Source organism: Schistocerca serialis, chromosome 2, assembly GCF_023864345.2.
Source record: "Schistocerca serialis cubense isolate TAMUIC-IGC-003099 chromosome 2, iqSchSeri2.2, whole genome shotgun sequence".
NCBI classification, from domain to species: Eukaryota; Metazoa; Arthropoda; class Insecta; order Orthoptera; family Acrididae; genus Schistocerca; species Schistocerca serialis.
The window spans coordinates 719,842,988-719,867,183 of NC_064639.1; the positions used below are offsets into that span (position 1 = coordinate 719,842,988).

General features: G+C 41.6%; 1 protein-coding gene across 2 annotated transcripts in view; it reads left to right on the forward strand.

The window, feature by feature from the left end:
• The window catches only part of LOC126457906 (ribonuclease P protein subunit p40-like), a 281,204-nt gene that overhangs the window by 192,455 nt on the left and 64,553 nt on the right, over nt 1-24,196 (forward strand). For both annotated transcript variants that reach the window (XM_050094586.1, XM_050094585.1), the window contains exon 4: nt 18,592-18,717. In XM_050094586.1, coding sequence (XP_049950543.1) covers nt 18,592-18,717 — 126 coding nt within the window. The remainder of the gene's footprint in view (nt 1-18,591; nt 18,718-24,196) is intronic.

Sequence of the window (24,196 nt, forward strand, 5' to 3'; positions counted from 1 at the left end):
CAATAGTAATCAGCCAGTTTGACCTCCAATAATTCATGTACTATTCAAGTTACATGCCTGTAATTCATACCAATTTAGGTTTACACTAATAGCTTTCGAAGGACATGTCAATCGACAAAATCAGATAAACCATTTAGATTTTGTAAATTTGTTGCTGGGTGTTACTTGTATAATTTACAGTCAGATACTAAACTTTAAACTAATAAAGATATTGAAAATCTGATTACACCATCAGAATCGTCATGCAAGTAATGATAATGTATGGCACTCCCTATGCCGTCCGCACCCGCTGTGGCCATTTCTGGTGGTGGCATCAATCTCTAGGCACTCCATCTTTGGTCCACGCCCATTGTGGCTCTCTTCTGAGGTAGCGGACATCCCAAGGCATTCCGCGGCAAGTTTCTCTCATGGCCGAGCCATTCTCCTGGCCTTCTGAACTCGGTATGCGCCTGTGAGTTGCGCTTCCTGCGGCATCCGGCTGCTGTTGGAGCTGCATATTACAATGGTCATCCTCCAAGGAGTTTGCTGCCACCTGGTATCGCGTATGCGTTGTGTTGCGTTACTTATGTCCTTGGGCGTCTGTAATTCATTTCTGGAGGAGGGAACTTTCTTCCGTTGTTTCTGTAGTAGATCCAAAGCAGGATTCCACACAGTAGTAAGCTGATATCCTGCTTCCTGGTTGATCAAGTTCTCCACCATCTTGATTTCAATCAATTCATTAATGACACTAGTCCAGAATCGGGGGGTCTGAGGCAGGATCCTGGTTTTTTCATAATCTGTGGTGTGCTCAAGGTCCAGGCAATGTTCTGCTATTGCAGATTTAGTTACCTGTCATAGCCTGGTATTTCTCTGGTGTTCTTTACATCTTATTTCAACTGTTCTGGTAGTTTGACCAATGTAAGACATCCCACATTCACACGGTATATGGTAGACACCAGGTTTCCATAACCCCAAATCATCCTTGACAGTTGCAAGGAGCATCCCTATCTTGTTAGGTGGCAGAACACACTCTTGATATTGTGTTTCTTCAAGATTCTGCTGATCTTGGCAGATATAGACCCAGCATATGGTAGAAAGGCTACTTTCCTGGTCTCTTCTTCCTGCTCCTCTCCTGTTGTTCAGGTAATCTGGTGGGATGGAGTGCTTTGCGGATGTCCCTAGTGGAGTATCCGTTGTCTGTGAATACTCTTTGTAGATGTTCTAATTCCACTGTCAGGCTGTCTGGGTCAAGAGAGTGTTTTGGCTCAGTGTACGAGTGTTCTCAGCACTCCATGCTTCTGTGCTGGGTGATGGCAGCTGTCAGCCTGTAGATATAAGTCAGTGTGTGTTGGTTTCCTGTACACACTGTGGCCTAAGGTGCTGTCTACCTTCCCCTTTACCAGGACATCGAGGAATGGGAGCTGACCATCACTCTCTAGTTTCAGATGGTCCAGGAACTCATCCAGTCTTTTCTTGCCATATGGCCAGATGACGAACGTGTCATCAATGTATCTGAAGAAACACGTCAACTGGTAGGCAGCAGTTGTAAGTGCCTCATCTTCGAATTTCTCCATAAATAGATTTGCCACTACTGGAGATAAGGCGCTACCCGTGGCCACTCCTTCATTCTGCTCATAGAAACTCACCGCGGTCGCGGACAACATAAGGAACTTCAACAGAGCCATGATAGTGCTCGGATCACGCCTATCAGGCATGGACCCAATACAGGACACCTTGGGATGTCCACTACCTCAGAAGAGAGCTGCAATGGGCATAGACTGAAGATCGAGTGCCTAGAGACTGATACCACCGTCAGAATTGGGCGCAGTGGGTGTGGATGGCATAGGGAGTGCCACACACCGCCCAGGCATAAATATGGGACAAGGTCAACTCGTCAACCAGTCTCAGGGAACACCTGATGAAGACTCAGAGTTACGATCTCAAAAATATTGTGTTGGGAAGATGCAGACCACCGGTAGTACACCCGATTCTACGAGATGACAACAAATTGCTGGGAAAGTCTTAGAAATTATAGTCATAATGTACATGTTTCTTTTTTAGGTATCATGATTCCTCTGGCTATTATTAATTTCTACATGAACTGTGATATGTCTGCCATTACGGTTTCACAAAGTCCGCCATCTTTGGCAGTCCCAGCATACAAATCTCCTTCATCGACACAAAGCACAGTCCTCGACACAGCGTCAAATGGAATTCCCAGCCACGCGGTCGGCCTGGAGCATGCGCTGGGGCTACCCCTCTTGCTCTGGCTAATGTTCAGCACCACGCAGTTGCTGACAAGCCCCAGGTTGCCGAGCTGCCTGTGTGGCCACGCCAACTCTGAACTTAGAATATTTTCCAGGCGCCACAACTCACCCGTTACCTCACAAACAACAGCAAGAACACAAATTTCCCCCTATTGTGTTGTCATTTGTTTGCTTCTATTTGTAATATAATGTGGCAGAAAATGAATTTGTGATGTGAAGTTATGGATGTGTATCACTGCTTAACACAAGAACACAATATTCCATGTCATACTACAGATATCCTCCACCAAATAAATATTATATATCTTGTGAAATTCAGGGTGCTGATTCTTAATGCTGCCATTCATCTTGATGTTACTGCATCGCCACTGAGGAATTGTGCAAGCTCCAGGAAATCGTGTTCATAATGAGTTTTATTTTGCACGCTAGATATTCGGCGGTGAACTATATGTAAAATTGACTTAACACTGTCTCATGACTGATGTCAAACTGAACTCCAACTGAGATATGGTGGCTTACAAATCGCCTCTATTTATATGATTTTAGACAGTTACTGACATTGTTATATATTAAATTTTTAGTTTTAACAAATAAAACTTTTACATACAGTTTCCCACATTACACAGAAATTTACATGAAATAAAAGTGATCCATTTCATACAAATACAGGAAAGAATATGTTTCTATTAAGACCATAAATTACATGTTTTATCATTACAACAATATATTTTGTTAGTTTGTATATATTATTTTACTTACGTAAAGGATAATCACCTTATTATTTTCAGGTGAACAGAGGGATTAGTTTTATTTAATGAAAGGCTGAGATTCAATTAACTAAATATTGTACAAGTAAAACTTTACATTTCTATATAACTGCAATTACAATTTCGTTAACTAACACCAAACAAAACATTAGTATGCTTAACTCTGACTGAAAAATTATCATGTCCTATTTCTACTATGTATACAATTTGTTTTTTAGTTTGAAAACATAAAAATAGCTGTCTTTCGATGACTATAAGTATTGGAACCTTAATTGTTAATTACTGCATAATTACAATAGCAATTTTATTACTACCATGTGCTTGAAATTTGTATACTGTACAAATTGTGATGGTACATCAGCTTTTAACCCAACATATTTCCTTCATTCAGCATATTGCTGAGGTCCAATGTAAACAATGTTTGGCTTAAAATTCATGCAAATTATTAGTTTGCTGCAACAGAAAATCTTCAGTGTATTTGAATACAGATAGCCAGAAAAGACGAAATCAAAGCAGCATACTGATATTAGACATATGCCCTCTTCAAGAGATTAGGAATGAGATTGGTAAAAGGATATAGGATCCTAATGGGTTGTGATACTACAATACCCCTGAAGAGGTTTGGCTATTGCAGAGAGGCAAAGCTCTTCTAAATCTCAGGCTAAAGTGAAAGGAATATAATCATGACAAGGACATGCCTCAGTTGGAATGCCAGACATTAGATAGATGCTGTATCAAACTGATTTTGAAGTCAAAATTTCAGGTAGATAAAAGACGTATCATCTTCCTAATTTAATCGTCAGAATGATCACAGCTATATCAGTGTCCTCAAATAAACGTGAATGTACATCAATAAACTAAATTAATTGCTTCTCAGAATAATCCCTACTGTGTCTCTCACCTCTGTGAGTTTATCAAATGTAGTAAACTGTATATCAGTATAAAGTGCTATGTTTTACCATACTCCACTACACATCACTTTATTCCAACTCCTTCCTCAATTTATTTTAAATTTGTATCAGCACAAATCATCATTGATTTACTCATGTATACATATATCCTATAATTGTTAATTACTCTAATCATAGTGTAACTTCCCATTCAGAAGTATGGTGAACTGTACAATGTAAAAGTTATTCTGTGTATAAAACACACTGCGAAAAAGCAAAAAAGCAAAATCCAAGTTGATAACATGAAATCTAACCTACTATACCAGACAAAATGTGGATTTTTTTCCATTAATGTCAATTAAGATTCAAGAGTTTTCCTACATTAAATCATAGAAGAACATTAATTTAAAGAATATTCCAGAAAACGCAGAGGAGAATAGGAGAATTCCCTCCAACCTGCTGAGTGAGATCTAGGTAGTACATGAATTGTGCAGAGTGAATCCACTCATAGGAAATGTGATTGCACCAAGTGACTGTAAGGCCACAAAACAAGTTATATTTGAAGAATATCACTTACACCATAATATACAGGGTGGTCCAAAAGTCCGGAAACACCGTGATAAAATCCAAATGGAGTAACAAACAAGGAAACAGAGTCCCTACACACGAGGAACGGGAAGGGGGAAACTTTATAGGCTATGCCACCAACAGGGCGGCCATCTTGAAAGCCGCCATCTTGGATTCAACTCCAAAATTTCAAATGGGACTGTGCTCATGTGACATATCAAACAGATAGAGAATTTAACCAGAAAAATAATGCCGTTGTTATTTTAAACATAGCTTTATTTATTCTCGGATTATAGCCAATTACTTGCGGCAGCAGTGAGACGCTCGGCAGCGTGAGTATTACGTACTGAGAAGTCATAAAATGGAGTCTGAAACGGTGCAAAGTGACTATCCCATGCCTGATATGTTACATGTGTTTAACTGTTAGGTATCATTTACTCATGCTAACGTTTTAATCAATGGTTATCTGAGGTTATTGGACGAAGAGGTGTTTCCCTCGATGTTAAGGGAGGATGGGACATTTCTGGAATTCTTCCATCATGATGGAGCCCCACCACATTATGGGCACAATGTGCGAGCATACCTGGATGTGCAGTTCCCTCAAAAGTGGATTGGTCGTAGGGAGTGGCCACCACGTTCACTAGATTTGACTCCTTTGGATTTTTATCTTTGGGGTTATGTCAAAGTAATGGTTTATCCTGTGAAAATACGGGATTTGCAACATCTAAAACAGCGCATTGTTGATGCGTGTGGTCATATTCAGCCAGATGTGTTTGTCAAAGTTCATCAATACTGGGTTCGGAGGATAGAATTAACAATCCAACATAATGGACAACATATCGAGCCATTCCTATGACTGTTGGTGATCTCTCGGGACTGTAACATCAGCGTAATGTCCCTTTGGCACATAACACACGTGCTGCCGAGCGTCCCACCGCTGCCACATGTAACTGGCTATAACCAGAGAATGAATAACGCTACGTCTAAAATAACAACGGCATTGTTTTTTTGGTGAAATTCTCTATCTGTTTGATATGTCACATGACCATATTCCCATTTGAAATTTTGGAGTTGAATCCAAGATGGCGGCTTTCAAGATCGCCGCCACGTTGGTGGCGTAGCCTATAAAGTTTCCCCCTTCCCGTTCCTCGAGTGTAGGGAGTCTGTTTCCTTGTTTGCTATTCCATTTGAATTTTATGAGGGTGTTTCCGTACTTTTGGACCACCCTGTATAATCAAATACAAGAGTTTATGTATATATTGTTGTTGTGGTCTTCAGTCCAGAGACTGGTTTGATACAGCTCTCCATGCTACTCTATCCTGTGCAAGCTTCTTCATCTTCCAGTACCTATTGCAACCTACATCCTTCTGAATCTGCTTAGCGTATTCATCTCTTGGTCTCCCTCTACGATTTTTACCCTCCGCACTGCCCTCCGATACTAAATTGGTGATCCCTTGATGCCTCAGAACATGTCCTACCAACCGATTCCTTCTTCTAGTCAAGTTGTGCCACAAATTTCTCTTCTCCCTAATTCTATTCAATACCTCCTCATTAGTTATGTGATCTACCCATCTAATCTTCAGCATTCTTCTGTAGCACCACATTTCGAAAGCTTCTATTCTCTTTTTGTCCAAACTATTTATCATCCACATTTCACTTCCATACGTGGCTATACTCCATACAAATACTTTCAGAAACAACTTCCTGACACTTAAATCAATACTCGATGTTAACAAATTTCTCTTCTTCAGAAACGCTTTCCTTGTCATTGCCAGTCTACATTTTATATCCTTTCTACTTCGACCATCATCAGTTATTTTGCTCCCCAAATAGCAAAAGTCCTTTACTACTTTAAGTGTCTCATTTCCTATTCTAATTCCCTCAGCATCACTCGACTTAATTCGACTACATTCCAATATCCTCGTTTTGCTTTTGTTGATGTTCATCTTATATCCTCCTTTCAAGACACTGTCCATTCTGTTCAACTGCTCTTCCAAGTCCTTTGCTGTCTCTGACATAATTACAATGTCATCGGCGAATCTCGAAGTTTTTATTTCTTCTCATGGATTTTAATTCCTACTCCGAATTTTTCTTTTGTTTCCTTTACTGCTTGCAAAATATACAGATTGAATAACATCAGGGATAGGCTACAACCCAGTCTCACTCCCTTCCCAACTATTGCTTCCCTTTCATGCCCCTCGACTCTTATAACCACCATCTGGTTTCTGTACAAATTGTAAATAGCCTTTTGCTCCCTGTATTTTACCCCTGCCACCTTCAGAATTTGAAAGAGAGTATTCCAGTCAAAATTGTCAAAAGCTTTCTCTAAGTCAACAAATGCTAGAAATATAGGTTTGCCTTTCCTTAATCTATCTTCTAAGATAAGTCGTAGGATCAGTATTGCCTCACATGTTCCAATATTTCTACGGAATCCAAACTGATGTTCCCCAAGGTTGGTTTGTACCAGTTTTTTCCATTCGTCTATAAAGAATTCGCAGTATTATTTTGTAGCCATGACTTATTAAACTGATAGTTCGGTAATTTTCACATCTGTCAACTCCTGCTGTCTTTGGGATTGGAATTACACTCCTGGAAATGGAAAAAAGAACACATTGACACCGCTGTGTCAGACCCACCATACTTGCTCCGGACACTGCAAGAGGGCTGTACAAGCAATGATCACACGCACGGCACAGCGGACACACCAGGAACCGCGGTGTTGGCCGTCGAATGGCGCTAGCTGCGCAGCATTTGTGCACCGCCGCCGTCAGTGTCAGCCAGTTTGCCGTGGCATACGGAGCTCCATCGCAGTCTTTAACACTGGTAGCATGCCGCGACAGCGTGGACGTGAACCGTATGTGCAGTTGACGGACTTTGAGCGAGGGCATATAGTGGGCATGCGGGAGGCCGGGTGGACGTACCGCCGAATTGCTCAACACGTGGGGCGTGAGGTCTCCACAGTACATCGATGTTGTCGCCAGTGGTCGGCGGAAGGTGCACGTGCCCGTCGACCTGGGACCGGACCGCAGCGACGCACGGATGCACGCCAAGACCGTAGGATCCTACACAGTGCCGTAGGGGACCGCACCGCCACTTCCCAGCAAATTAGAGACACTGTTGCTCCTGGGGTATCGGCGAGGACCATTCGCAACCGTCTCCATGAAGCTGGGCTACGGTCCCGCACACCGTTAGGCCGTCTTCCGCTCACGCCTCAACATCGTGCAGCCCGCCTCCAGTGGTGTCGTGACAGGCGTGAATGGAGGGACGAATGGAGACGTGTCGTCTTCAGCGATGAGAGTCGCTTTTGCCTTGGTGCCAATGATGGTCGTATGCGTGTTTGGCGCCGTGCAGGTGAGCGCCACAATCAGGACTGCATATGACCGAGGCACACAGGGCCAACACCCGGCATCATGGTGTGGGGAGCGATCTCCTACACTGGCCGTACACCACTGGTGATCGTCGAGGGGACACTGAATAGTGCACGGTACATCCAAACCGTCATCGAACCCATCGTTCTACCATTCCTAGACCGGCAAGGGAACTTGCTGTTCCAACAGGACAATGCATGTCCGCATGTATCCCGTGCCACCCAACGTGCTCTAGAAGGTGTAAGTCAACTACCCTGGCCAGCAAGATCTCCGGATCTGTCCCCCATTGAGCATGTTTGGGACTGGATGAAGCGTCGTCTCACGCGGTCTGCACGTCCAGCACGAACGCTGGTCCAACTGAGGTGCCAGGTGGAAATGGCATGGCAAGCCGTTCCACAGGACTACATCCAGCATCTCTACGATCGTCTCCATGGGAGAATAGCAGCCTGCATTGCTGCGAAAGGTGGATATACACTGTACTAGTGCCGACATTGTGCATGCTCTGTTGCCTGTGTCTATGTGCCTGTGGTTCTGTCAGAGTGATCATGTGATGTATCTGACCCCAGGAATGTGTCAATAAAGTTTCCCCTTCCTGGGACAATGAATTCACGGTGTTCTTATTTCAATTTCCAGGAGTGTATTATGTTCTTCTTGAAGTCTGAGGGTATTTCGCCTGTCTCATACATCTTGCTCACCAGATGGCAGAGTTTTGCCAGGGCTGGCTCTCCCAAGGCTATCAGTAGTTCTAATGGAATATTGTCTACTCCCGGGGCCTTGTTTCAACTTAGGTCTTTTGGTGCTCTGCCAAATACTTCATGCAGCATCATATCTCCCATTTCATCTTCATGTACGTCCTCTTCCATTTTTATAATATTGTCCTTGAGCACATAGCTCTTGTACAGCCCCTCTATATACTCCTTCCACCTTTCTGCTTTCCCTTCTTTGCTTAGAACTGGGTTTCCATCTGAGCTCTTGTGATATTCATGCAAGTGGTTCTCTTTTCTCCAAAGATCTCTTTAATTTTGCTGTAGGCAGTATCTATCTTACCCTTAGTGATATATGCCTCTACATCCTTACATTTGTCCTCTAGCTATTCGTGCTTAGCCGTTTTACACTTCCTGTCGATCTCATTTTTGAGATGTTTGTATTCCTTTTTTCCTGCTTTATTTACTCCATTTTTATTTTTTCTCCTTTCATCAATTAAATTCAATATATCTTCTTATACCAAAGGATTTCTGCTAGCCCTCATCTTTTTACATACTTGATCCTCTGCTGCCTTCACTATTTCATTTCTCAGATTTACCCATCCTTCTTGTATTGTGCTTCTTTCTCCTGTTCTTGTCAACTGTTCCCCAACGCTCACTCTGAAACACTCTAAAATCTCCAGTTCTTTCAGTTTATCCAGGTCCCATCTCCTTAAATTCCCACCTTTTCGTAGTTTCTTCGGTTTTAATCTACAGTTCATAACCAATAGATTGTGGTCAGAGTCCACATCTGCCCCTGGAAGTGTCTTACAATTTAAAACCTGGTTCCATATTCATCTACTACTTTTCCTTCACTTCTTTTTCATACTGTCAAATTCCAGTTCGCCATGACTATTAAATGTTCATCTCCCTTAACTATCTGAATAATTTCTTTCATGGCATCATAAATTTCTTCAATCTCTTCATCATCCGTGGAGCTAGTTGGTATATAAACTTGTACCATTGTGTAGGTGTGGGTTTTGTGTCTGTCTTGGCTACAATAATGCATTCACTATGCTGTTCATAGTAGCTTATCCGCGTTCCTATTTATTTGTTCATTACTAGACCTTCTCCTGCATTACCCCTATCTGATTTTGTATGTATAATCCTGTATTCACCTGACCAGAAGGCTTGTTCCTCCTGCATTGAACTTCACTAATTCTCACTATATCTAACTTTAACCTATCCATTTCCCTTTTTAAGTTTTCTAATCTACCTGCTTGATTAAGGGACTTTACATTCCATGTTCCGATCTGTAGAGTGCTAGTTTTTTTCTCCTGATAATGATGTCCTTGTACACATGACTGCCATCTCCAGCAGCTCAGAGTGGAATGCAGCTGTCACATAGAATGGAAGCAACAATCTGGAGGGAGCGGGGAAGGGGAATGGATAGCAGTGTATGGATGGGAAGAGCGAAGAGCACTGTCTGGCAGAGTATGCAGGGTCTAGACTGCCAACAAGCACAGTGTTGGGAGACTGAAAGCAGGGAGGTTTGTGGGGGGGGCAGTGAGGGGATGGGTAGAGGGGAGGAGGTGACAAAAAGGAGAGGGGTGGAGAAAGGAAAAGATGGGTGTGTACGTTAGCAGCAAGCAGCACATAAATAGGGTGGGAGACAAGAATAGGAGGGAGATGATAAAACAGAGAGGGTGGAAAGTGTTGGGTGGAGCGTATGGGGACAGAATGTTGCTTTAGGTTGAGGCCAGGATAATTTCAGGAATGGAGAATGTGTTGTAAGAAAACTTCCATCTGTGAAGTTCAGAAAAGCTGGTGGTGGAGGGGAGAGTCCAGATGCCTCGGGTAGTGAAGCAGCCATTGAAATCAAGTATGTAATGCTCAGCCACATGGTGGTTTACTTGGCTCTTGGCTACAGTTTGGCAGTTGTTGTTCATCCTGCTGGACAACTGTTTGGTAGTCATATGAATATAAAGACATAAAAAGCTGTGCAGTGATTGCAGTGAATTTGGTATATGAAATGGCTACTATCACAGGTGTTCTGGCTTATGATGAGGTAGGATAACCCTTTGATAGGACTGGAATAGGAAGTGCTGGGTGGATGGATTGGGGAGGTCTTGCACTTGGGTCTTCAGCAGAGATATGATTCTTGCGGTAAGGGATTGGGATTGGGATTGGGATTGAGATTGAGAGTTGAAATAGAAATGGACTAGGATGTGGTGGAGGTTAGTTGGGCAACAGAACACCACTGAAGCAGGGGTGGGAAGGATCTTGGGTAGGATGTCCTCATATCAGGACTTGATAGTAAGTGAACTAATCCCTGCTGAAGGATTTATAGTGTAGTTGTTCCAGTTGGCTTGGTATTGGGTGATGAAGGGGACACTCCTTTGTGGCTGGTTCTTCAGGGTGGTGGGAGGATTGGCAGTGCGATGGGAAATGTCATGGGAGATCTGTTTGCGGACTTGGTCTGGGGGATAGTGCCCTGTTTGTGAAAACCTGTTAATTGTTGTTAATATTTCCACCAAAACCGTCAGCTCCACATAAGTTTCAGTCCTGTCCACGGCCTCCCCTATAGCCCTACACTCAATATTAAATTAACTTGCTGAACTTCTCAAAGACCTACTCTCCTTCATCCAATGCCTGCAATGGAAGCACTTTGCCACCAATCCCTCCAATCAAAGCCATTCTAATCCCAACTCTGAATCCTACCTTTCCCAGTTCATACAAACATCAAACCATGATCCCCCAACCCTCCCACTTAACCACCCACTGATCACCTTCCAGGAATCCTTACTTCCAATTTAGTCTCAACATCCTTCCTCAGATCCCTTCTTCAGAACAACAACCTTCCAGCAGAAGAACGGAAAGTGCACACATCCTCAAAACAAATCATGACCTAATCATCCTACCTACAGACAAAGGTTCTACCACTGTTGTTATGAATCGCATTGACTACCTGGCAGAAGGCCTTTGCCAATTATCTGATTCCTCCAGAGTGATCCCATCCCAGAAGCCCAAGGCCATTCCCAAAACATCTCCCCTGAATCTATTTCTTTTTTCACCCTCATGCACACCACATATCTACCTTCTACATGTCCCCCAAAATCCACAAAACCAACAATCATGGACGTACCATTGTGGCTGGTTATTGAATCTCCACTGAAAGAATTTGGCCATCATTGACCAACACCTCCAACCATTTGAACCTAATCTAGCCTCCCATGTCAAAGATACCAACCACTACCTTCACCGACTCCACCAGCCCCACATCTTTACCTCCGGGATCCTTACGGGTCACTGTTGATGCCACCTCCCTCTACACCAACATCCTTCATGCCTATGATCTTACCCTTATTGAACATTACCTTTCCCAATGTCCTCAATACCCACTACCTCATTCCTCATACACCTTACTGACTTTATCCTAACTCACTACTATTTTTATAGTAGGTATACAAACAAATCCACAGCACATCCATGAGCACCTGCATGGCACCCTCCTATGCCACCCTGTTTATTGTAGAGGAGAGTTTCCTAGCCTCCCAAAATGCCAAACCCCTAGAGTGGTTGGGGTTCTTTGATGATATCTTCATGATATGGACTTGGAGCCAAGAAACCCTATCTTCGTTCCTTCACGACCTCAGCAACTTCTTTCCCATCCACTTCACCATGTCCTCCCCAACCCAACATGCCATCTTCCTAGACATTGACCACCTCTTCTCTGATGGCTCCATCCATACCTCAGTCCACATTAAACCCACCAACCACTAACAGCATTTCTATTTCAACAGCTGTCATCTCTTCCTCACAAAAAAAAATTGCTCTCATAAAGGCCTTCACAGACTGACACTATCACCCAGACCAAACCTGCACAAAGACCTCCCTGCCATTCCCATTCAAACACCCAATCCTCCCACCACCCCCCCAGAGCCAGCCACAAAAGAGTGTCCCATTCGTCACCCAACACCACAATGGACGGGAGCAACTGAACTACATCCTTTGCTAGAACTTTGATTAGTCATCATCAAGCTCTGAAATGAGGGACATCCTACCCAAGATCCTTCCCACCCCTCCTAAAGTGGTGTTCCATTGCCCATCCAATGGCCACAACATCCTAGTCCATCTCTATGTCACTCCCAATCCTACCCCTCGCCACAAGGATCATATCCCTGTGGAAGATCTAGGTGCGAGACCTTCCCAGTCCACCCACCGAGCACTTCCTATTCCAGTCCTGTCACAGGCTTATCCTACTCCACCAGAAGTCAGGCCGTTGCGAAAGCAACCATGTCATATAGGAGCTTGGTTGTAATCATTACACAGCTCTTTATATTGGTATGACCACCAGCCAAGCAGTGCAGCAGGATGAATAGCCACCACCAAACTGTGGCCAAGAGCCAAGGAGACCACCCCGTAGCACAATATGAGCTGAACACAACATTCTTGATTTCAATGGCTGCTTCACTACCTGAGGCATCTGGATCCTCCCCTTCACCACCAGCTTTTCTAAACTGCACAGATGGGAGTTGTCCTCACAACACATTCTCACATCCTCCACTCCCAGAATTATCCCATCCTAAACCTGTGGTGACATACTGTCGACACAGCCTCCATCCAATAGTCTTCATCCCCTCGGTTGTATCACCTCCTCCCCATTTTCATTTCCCACCCTCTGCCATTGCACCTGCCCACCTTACCCCTTCCTTGCTCCTCTTCTTTTTCACTCCCTGTCCCCCTCCCCACCTCCCTGCCCCTCCCAATGCAGTGACTGCGTCAGTCTTTTCCCTGCATGCTCCGCCAGACAGCACTCTTTCCTCCTCCCACCCGTACATTACAGTCCCTTGCACTTCCCTACCCCCTCCTGATTGCTGCTTCCATTCAGTGTGAGAGGTGCATTATAGTTTGAGCTGCCGTAGATGGTAGTCATATGTAGAAGAGGTGTGCTTTTGTGTGTGAATGAATGATGTGTGTGTGTGTTTTCATTTTCTGGGAAAGGCTGTGGCAGAGAGCATGTGTAAGTATCTTTTAGTTATGCCTGGCTGCAACTTCAAGTGTCATCCTTACATTAGTAGCAGTCTATCTTTCCTTATATTGTTACATCAATAGTGATATTAATGTGACGTGAAGATCTTCAACACCTGTTGTGACTTCACATATGCAATATCTTCTGAATTTTCTTTTGTGGTAACAGTAATGTAAATGCTTATGATTCAGATTAACTCTGTGATAGACTTTTAGTATAACTGCAAAGGTAAAGGTACTACCAAGGGCATCCATACCAAGGTGCTATGTCCCACCCACCTAGCTCTCAGGTAAAGGGAAAAATGTAGTTTGGTCAAGTGTTTTTCTTTCAAGAAAATTATTTAAAACTTAGTTTCCACACACAACTTTTAGTGGCTGCTTGCCATATATCCCCCCCCCCTCTCACTCTCCCACTACTCACTATTGTATGGGCACACTTGAGTTCTAATTTTAAAAAATCAGTTGCAGTATACTCTAAAAAAGAACTGCAGAGTCCATGGCAAAGGATATTTCCCATTGTACCACATTTTAGGTTTCTTCCCATTCCATTCACATATGGAGCACAGGAAGAATGCTACTTAAATACCCTTGATTATGCTGTAACTTCTGGAAGCCCACCTTTGTGGTATTTGAGATTGTAGTACATTCTTAGACTTCTCATTTAATACTAGATCTTGAAACTTTGTAAGCAAGTTTTGTATGGTAGTTGATGTTTATTTTCAAGTGTGTGTGTGACTGTGTTTTTCAGGATTTCTGTTACATTCTCCTGTTGGTCAAACAAATCTGTAACCATTCCTGCTGCTTTTCTTTGTGTACATTAACATCCCCTGTTAGTCCTATTTGGCATAGGTCTCGCACACTTAGCAATGTTCCAGGATGGGTTGCACAATTGTTTTGTGGGCAATCTCTGTCAGTTATTAAAGATTAGAATAACATAATTTCTTCATAATACTAATAAGCCTAATGATAATAATAATAATAATAATAATAATAATACCTCCGGTAAGTTCTGCCAGTCATAAAAGGCGACAAAAAGAACAAACCACTAACAGGGCTAACCTCCCTTTTAGTGTGATTAGTTGGTTCAGGACAGAACTAAAGAAGCCTCGGACAAGCGCCGTCATGGTCGGGGACGACGCTTGAACCCTATGCCCACCCACAATGGTAACAACACTGCTAGCCAACTGGAAAATTATTTAAATCCAAATAGAGGTGTTTTGCAGGATATGCTTCCTGCAACCACCCTAGAAGGAAAACAAAGACAGAGGATGAGATGGTCAGATAAAGTTAATCAATACCTCATGTTCTGTTATTACCAAGCAACAAACCTAGGAACCAACACAACTGGATACAGATCACAAGTATACACAACATTTATTACCAAATACCCAGAATTAAAATTTTTAACAGAACAACGACTAGCTGATCAGATCCATGTAATAATCAAAAATAACAGGATACCCCAGTTAGAATTAGAAAACATCAAACAACAAGTACAACAAATACTGGAACAAAATAATGTGCAATCAGAAGAACAAGAAAATACAGTAATGCACTCAAACATCCCAGAGCAAACAAACAAAGAACAACACGCATCAATTAAACAATCAGAGGAAAACGAAATCTTAAGACAGCCACCAGAACAAGCACAAATAGAATACGAAGTGACACACATGTTAGATATAGAAGAAAAATTTCAGCTGACATATATAGAATACAAAGACACAAATACAGACATTAGACCATTCTTGCATAGACCGCCAAATAACCCACAAGTCGAAACAACAGTAAAAACTATCAACACAATCATACACAACAAAATAAATGAAAACACAACTATGGAAGAGTTACAACTACTGGTTTATATAGGAGCACTAACTACACTAAATATACACACTAGGCAGAGATCAGAACCAACCAACACACAGAAGAAACCCACAAAACCAGCATGGCAACACAGACTACAGATCAGAATAGAAAAACTGAGAAAAGACGTCGGACAGCTAACACAATTTATAAGAAATGAAATGCCAGGAAAAAAAAACGAAAAAGTTTTGGTAAAATCTCACAACAAGAAGCGATAGAGCAATTAGACGAAAAGAAGCAGAAATTACAAGCATTGGCCAAACGACTTAGAAGATACAAAAAAAGTGGAAATAGAAGGAAACAAAACCAAACATTCAACACAAACCAAAAGAAATTTTACCAGACAATAGATAACACACACATTAAAATAGACAATCCACCAAACATAACAGACATGGAACACTTCTGGAGCAACATATGGTCAAACCCGGTACAACATAACAGGCATGCATGGTGGATACAAGCAGAAACAGACACATACAAGATGATACCACAAATGCCTGAAGTGATAATTTTGCAACATGAAGTCACCCAAGCAATTAATTCTACGCACAATTAGAAAGCCCCTGGAAAAGATAAAATAGCAAATTTCTGGCTAAAGAAGTTCACCTCAACACATTCAGATCTAACTAAATTATTTAACAGTTACATTGCAGACCCATACTCATTCCCTGATACACTTACACATGGAATAACTTATGTGAAACCTAAAGATCAAGCAGACACTGCAAACCCAGCTAAATATCGCCCCATAACATGCCTACCAACAATATACAAAATATTAACTTCAGTCATTACACAGAAATTAATGACATATACAACACATAACAAAATTATAAATGAAGAAAACAAAAAGACTGTTGCAAAGGAGCACGAGGATGTAAAGAGCAACTGATAATAGATGCAGAGGTGACATATCAAGCTAAAACTAAACAAAGGTCGCTACACTACGCATACATTGATTACCAAAAATCTTTTGATAGTGTACCCCACTCATGGTTACTACAAATATTGGAAATATACAAAGTAGATCCTAAATTGATACAGTTCCTAAACATAGTAATGAAAAATTGGAAAACCACACTTAATATCCAAAAAAATTCAAATAATATCACATCACAGCCAATACAGATTAAGCGTGGAATATACCAAGGAGACTCATTAAGTCCTTTCTGGTTCTGCCTTGCTCTGAACCCACTATCCAACATGCTAAATAATACAAATTATGGATACAATATTACTGGAACATACCCACACAAAACCACACATTTGCTATACATGGATGATCTAAAACTACTGGCAGCAACAAATCAACAACTCAACCAATTACTAAAGATAACAGAAATATTCAGCAATGATGTAAATATGGCTTTTGGAACAGACAAATGTAAGGAAAATAGCATAGTCAAGGGGAAACACACTAAACAAGAAGATTACATATTGGATAACCACAGCGACTCCATAGAAGCGATGAAAAAAACAGATGCCTATAAATATCTAGGATACAGACAAAAAATAGGAATAGATAATACAAATATTAAAGAAGAACTGAAAGAAAAATATAGACAAAGACTAACAAAAGTACTGAAAACAGAATTGACATCAAGAAACAAGACAAAAGCTATAAATACTTATGCTATACCAATATTGACCTACTCATTTGGAGTAGTGAAATGGAGCAACACAGACCTAGAAGCACTCAATACACTTACACGATCACAATGCCACAAATATAGAATACATCACATACATTCAGCAAGAGAAAGATTCACATTAAGCAGAAAGGAAGGACGAAGGGGCTTTATCAACATAAAAAAACCTACATTATGGACAGGTAGACAATTTAAGAAAATTATTTCCAGAACGACCAGAAACTAGCAAAATACACAAAGCAATCACTCATATAAATACATCGGCTACACCACTGCAATTTCATAACCACTTCTACAACCCTTTAGATTACATAACATCAACAGATACGAAGAAAGTAAATTGGAAAAAGAAAACACTGCATGGCAAGCACCCGTATCATCTAACACAGCCACACATCGATCAAGACGCATCCAACACATTGCTAAGAAAAGGCAATATATACAGTGAGATGGAAGGATTCATGACTGCAATACAGGATCAAACAATAAACACCAGATATTACAGCAAGCGTATTATTAAAGATCCCAATACCACAACAGATAAATGCAGACTTTGCAAACAACAAATAGAAACAGTAGATCACATCACAAGCGGATGTACAATACTAGCAAATACAGAATACTCCAGAAGACATGACAATGTAGCAAAAATAATACATCAACAGCTTGCCTTAGAACATAAACTTATAAAACAACACGTTCCCACATACAACTATGCACCACAAAATGTACTGGAGAATGATGAATACAAATTATACTGGAACATAACCATTATAAGAGATAAAACAGCACCACATAACAAACCTGACATCATACTCACCAATAAAAAGAAGAAATTAACACAACTAATTGAAATATCCATACCCAATACAAGAAATATACAAAAGAAAACAGGAGAAAAAATTGAAAAATACATCCAACTGGCTGAGGAACTCAAGGACATGTGGCATCAGAATAAAGTTGACATTATACCAACTATACTATCAACTACAGGAGTCATACCACACAATATCCACCAGTACATCAATGCAATACATCTACATCCAAACTTATATATACAACTACAGAAATCCGTAATTATTGATACATGTTCAGTTACCCGAAAGTTCCTAAATGCAATATAACATATACCGTACAGTTAAAAGGAAGTCACGCTTGATCAAGGTCCGCGTCACTTTCCATTTTTGACCAGATAAAACGTCTGAGAAGAGAAAGAATAATAATAATAGTAACAATAACAGTAATAAAACTCAGGTTTCGTAATTTGGCGGTAGACACTGAAAATATATGACTGGCTCATTTGTTAGAACATTGCTTTCAAAACCAGAAAAATTACCTTACGGATGCAGTTGGCAATACAGTTTGTACCAAGAAAGTTCACTTCAGATTGGTTTTATAAATTACAGCAAAAAACTAGGAAGATTAATGAATCATGTAGAGATAAAATTCTTCTCCAGCACTGCTCAATGTTTACTACTCTAAGGAAAGTAATTTATGAGTGCGTCTGTCTTTCTTTTCTAGTCATCAACTTGGACATCAAAGCAAGTAATTTTGGGCCTGGAAATAAAAATTATGAGCGAGTTTTCTGGTGTTTAAAGAACTGTTTCAATGTGAAGTTTGGTATTGTCTTAGCATGGGACCCTCCAGGTAATATTTCATTGAGTTTTGATTCATAAATTAATTAAAATGTGTACTTTAGTTTCACGATAAATTGTGCAGAACATTTTTAGGAAATGATTTATATTTTATGTTTGTAATAGTATACATGTCACATATGAATATTCTATACAAATTTAATTTAGTTATTGTCTGTCATAATGAATTTGAAACTTGTTGTTCAGTTTACTTATAGATGTTTTCAATATTGTAACATGTAGACGTCTGCATTAGTATCCAGTTTTATTTCATGTAAAACATTCCGTCAAATACCTTGGAACAAACTATTCCCATTGCTTTTATTAGAAGGATTGATGACTGCATATCTTGAATATGCATTTTGTTCAAATCCATCTTAATCTTTATCTAATTTTTTAGTCCAGCCATGCTTTTATCTTACATAACTTCAAAGATTCAAATTAATGCTCTTCTTCTTCTTCTTCTTCTTCTTCTTCTTCCTTTTTTTTTTTTTTTCACTATATTGTCCTTAAGTTTTACACTATTTCTATTTGGGCAATCTTAGGTGGAGTCAGTGTACCAAATAGTTTAGATCCTTTATGGAAGGCATTGAAATAAATATTTGAGCTACAGGATTCATTATTGAGGAGATTTTGGCGACAGAACTGGTAAATAAGACACAACGTTGCTGTTGTCATGATCCTTGTTCTGTCCATCCAGCATTATTGAATATATGACGCACTAACATGATCAAACTAGCAAATGTTGCAGACATTAACTACAAGCAGTTATGCTTGGCTTAGTTTGTTGCATTTTTATGCTGCTCCTATGGGGAAGTACATCACAGCAGGGGAGGTTCAAGAAGACTACTGACTGAAATTACTTTTTTCAGTACTGACTGATGTCCAGAAAAGATGTTGTGTCCCTAATGTTGTTATAGCATTTTCTGTTCACTTGTGGTGCTCGTACTTGATTATGCTCTAAGTTGCAATGTGGTTATGAGGTGAACTCAGAAAAGCAGGAGTGCATAGGGCAGTTAAACAAATTCTACCAATTTTCTGGGAATGTGAGCATCTTCTGCATAGATAATCTGATATACATTTGACTGATAATACCTTGCACTTACTTAGTTTATGAAATCAGAATGTACACCATATTTTATTATGATGGTGTTTAATTATAAAGTGTTTATTCACAAGTAATGTTGTTATTGAATGTAGCTGGTATCATTGAAACATTTCAGTAAAGAAGTAAAGAAATTGGTATGAGTGAGGCAGTATGCCTCGTCTGTAATTTCAGTATAGATCCTTAAACCATAAAGTCTACCAGAATTATGTCCATAATATTGGTAATTTGAAAGATGATATCCATACAGGGATGTTAAAAATAGCAATTATAGAACTTTCATATTTCATTAGATGTTGCCTCAGAATATAACATGAGTATGTGAGCATGGCTAGATGAATGTTGTAACCGGTATCTAATTATGATTCCAAAAATCATGTAGCCTTCCAAAAACTGTTAGCAAAGTACCAAATGCTATTGCAGCCCTTAAAATATATATCATGGATGCAACCTAAATTGAGTAGTGTGAAATCCATTGTACACAGTGAATCTAGGTCTTCTACTAATTTCACAATTTTATTTATTTAGCATTATTCCTCGTTCATCATTAAAATAACCAAAAATTAAATCTAAATTGTTAATTATCATATATGTGCTTTCAGACACCTCCCTGTGCTAATTTTGATGAATGTTGAACTAAGTTCCCAGTGCAGCCTCAGATACATGTCATACAAATATTGTAAACATATGTATAAAAATTAAACAATGTAAAATTCAAGATGGAGTGTAACAATATTTGAAAAGGAAAGTTGCCACTCACCATATAGAGGAGATGCTGAGTCACAGATAGGCATGACAGAAAGATTCTCACAATTAAAGCTTTCGGCCATTAAGGCCTTTGTCAACAATAGACGACAGATGCACATACACGTACACACGCACGCACACACACACACACACACAAACACACACACACACACACACACACACACACACACACACACGCAAATGCAATATTTTAAAATGGACCTTAAGATTTCTGTTTTTAAATTTGAACAATTTAGTTTAGGCTTTACTGTGACTTTTATTGATATCAAATGAAACAAGTTTACTGTCACCAGTAACTGGTCATTTATACGCACAACGTGTTTCAGATGTCCTTCCTCTGTCATAATACACTCTGCGAGGGGGAATTATCCAAATGGGACAGGAATCAGTAGCCCCTAGGGGGTCCACAACTCTTTTGTGGATATGTGCGTGGCGAGCACGGGACCCCAAACTAGTGCGGCTCTCTTTCCTTTCTGGGCTGCATACCTTCCTTTTCCACATCCCCTCCCCTCCCCCCCCCCCCCACCCTGCCCCCCTCACCTCAGCCCCTTCCCTTCCCCTTCTCCCCCTATGGGAGTATGTTTCATGCCTATGTCTGGAGACGGACACTTGTAACTGTAAGACAGGCTCTCTTCTTTGCTTTCTATGCTGGAAAGTCTTTGTCCTCCCTTTGTCCTTCTCTTTTCCTTGCCTCTTCTCTTTACCCTCTTCTCCACTGCGGTGTTTGAGACCTCTCTTCTTTCCTTTTCTTTGTTCCTCTCTTTCTCTTTCTTTCCTCCCTGTGCGTGTCTGGAGGCCGACCCACGCATAGCCGGTGACGGGGTAACGCGTAATTCCCCACCCTGGATAGACAGGTAGGACACGTACGTACCCCCTGGTAATGGCCAGGCCCAGGGAGGGGTGATTACCTGAGCTGGTACCTTCCAAACGTGCCGATTGGTCCCCCTGTCCATTTCTCAGGAGGTGTGACCTGAGGTGTGAACAATCACCTAAGGTGGGAGTGCCCTCAGAGAGGGCCCCCCACAAGGAAGGAGCGCGCCATTGGAGAAGCCGGTAATCATGGGGGGATACTTCCGCAATGGTTTCCTCTACATCTACCATTTCTGCTCACAAGCAAAAGTTAAATGACGAGGCTCCCTATTGATTGATGTCTTCCACCAAGTGGGTCTTGTTTGCCTCAACACTGGGGAACCTACATTTTTGTCTGCCTCCACAACGAATTTCTCTCATTTGGACCTTTCGGTTGGTACTGTTCAGCTAGCTCGGTGCTTTGAATGGTTTGCTCTTGCTGATACACACTTGAGTGACCATTTTCCATGTGTCCTTTGATTGCAGCCACAACTGCCATCTACACACCCAATACTCTGGAAGTTTGCCCAAGCCGATTGGACATTTGATGGCAGTCACTTTCCTAGCATCAACGATCAGGTCACTCATGTTACAGAAGTTATTCTTACAGCCGCAGAACATTCAATACCTCGCACCTCCGATTTGCCCCGGCACCCTGCGGTTCCTTGGTGGAACAAAGCGTGTCGTGACGCAATACCTGAACAGCAACGTGCTCTTCGCGTTTTCTGCCGTCATCCTACTTTGGCCAACTGTATCCGCTATAAGCAGTTACATGCGTGATGCTGTTGTGTCATCAACGATAGCAAGAAGGCAAGCTGGGACCTCTTTATTAGCTCTTTCAATACCTTCACTCCCTCCTCAGAAGTTTGGAGTCAAATCCGACGGTTATCCGGCACGTCTAGTTTCTCCCAGATTCTGGGCTCACTGTCGCGCATGTTACCTTAGTGGACCCCGTCGCAGTTTCTAACTCATTGGGTCATCACTTTGCTGAGATTTCAAGCTCTTCAAATTACCCGCCAGACTTTCTCCTGAATAAATGTGCAGTGGACGTGCAACCTCTTGCTTTCGCCTCTCAAAATAGCGAAAGCTATAATACTGTTTTCTCCATGCAGGAACTCCAACACGCATCTCTTTTTCTCGCTCTTCTGCCCCAGGACCGGATGGTATCCACATCCAAATGTTGCTACATTTATCATATCATAGTCTGCATTACCTCCTTCGCCTTTATAATTGAATTTGGACCGACAGTACTTTTCCCAGAAGATAGCGGGAAGCTATCATAGTTTCTGTTCTGAAACCTGGAAAGGACAAACATCTCCCCTCTGGCTGTCACCCCATTTCTCTCACGAGTAGTGTATGTAAGGTTTTGGAGCATATGGTGAATTGCCGTTTAGACTGGTGGCTGGAGTGCTGGAGTCCTGAAGCCTTTTAACACCTGCCCAATGCGATTTCCGAAAGCATCGTTCTGCAGCTGACCATCTTGTTCCTCTCTACTTTTATATCATGAACAATTTTCTTAGGAAATGCCAAGTGGTAGCAATATTTTTTGATCTGGAGAGAGCATACGATACCTGTTGGATAACAGGCATCCTCTGCACACTGTCCTCTTCGGGCTTTTGAGGTCGGATGCCCCTTTTTATTCACAAATTTATGGCAGAGCGCACATTTAGTGTGAAGGTGAACACTTCTCTCTCCTGTACTTTCTTCCAGGAAAACGGGATACCCCAGGGCTCCGTGCTAAGTGTTGTACTGTTTGCCATCACCATAAATCCAATTATGGATTGTCTCCTTCCTGATGTCTTGATCTCCCTCTCTGTGGATGGTTTTGTGATCTACTGCAGCTCCCAATGGACCAGCCTTCTAGAACGACATCTTCAAGGATGTCTCGATCATCTCCCCTCTTGGAGCATTGAAACCAGCTTCCACTTTTCTCCCAGTAAAACCGTTTGTGTCAGTTTTTGGCGTCGTACGGAATTTCTTCCACCTTCCCTACATCTAGGCCCTGTCAACCTTCCGTTCACAGACATCGCTAAATTCTTGGGTCTTATGTTTGACAGAAAACAGTGCTGGTCCTCCCATGTTTCATGTCTCTCGGCTCACTGTTTGCAAATCTGTCAACACCCTCCGTGTTCTGAATGGTACCTCCTGGGGAGCAGACCGAGTGGTCCTTCTCCACCTCTTATCACACCTTAGTGCGCTCAAAATTGGACTATGGAAGCATAGTTTACTCCTCTGCTCGGCTGTCTATTCTTCGGCATGTCGACTCTGTCCACCATCATGGATTGCGTTTAGCATCTGGAGCTTTTTACACCAGCTCTGTGGAAAGCCTTTATGCTGAGACTGCTGAACCTCTGCTGTCCAATTGGTGAGCTGTCCTTCTGAGTCATTATGCTAGCCATCTGTCTTGGATTTAGGGTATGCAGGCCAGCCTTCATCTCTTCTACCACTGGGAGTCCGCTTCCGTCAACTGCTACGTTCTCTTTCTTTCCACTTTCCTAAAATTTTCTTGACAATTTGGGGTACAGCACTGCCTTGGCTCTGCCCCCAGACCTGCCTACTCCATGACCTTGGTCACCTTCCCAAGGATGGTACCCCTTCTCTCGTTTATCATCAGGCATTTGTTGCTCTATGAGCACAAATGAAGGATGCCACATTTATTTACACTGATGGCTCAAAAGTATCATTTGGTTTTGGGAGTGCCTATATTGTTCGCGACACCCCTAATCGATTTTGGCTTCCCGACCAGTGTTTGGTTTTTACTGTGAAGCTG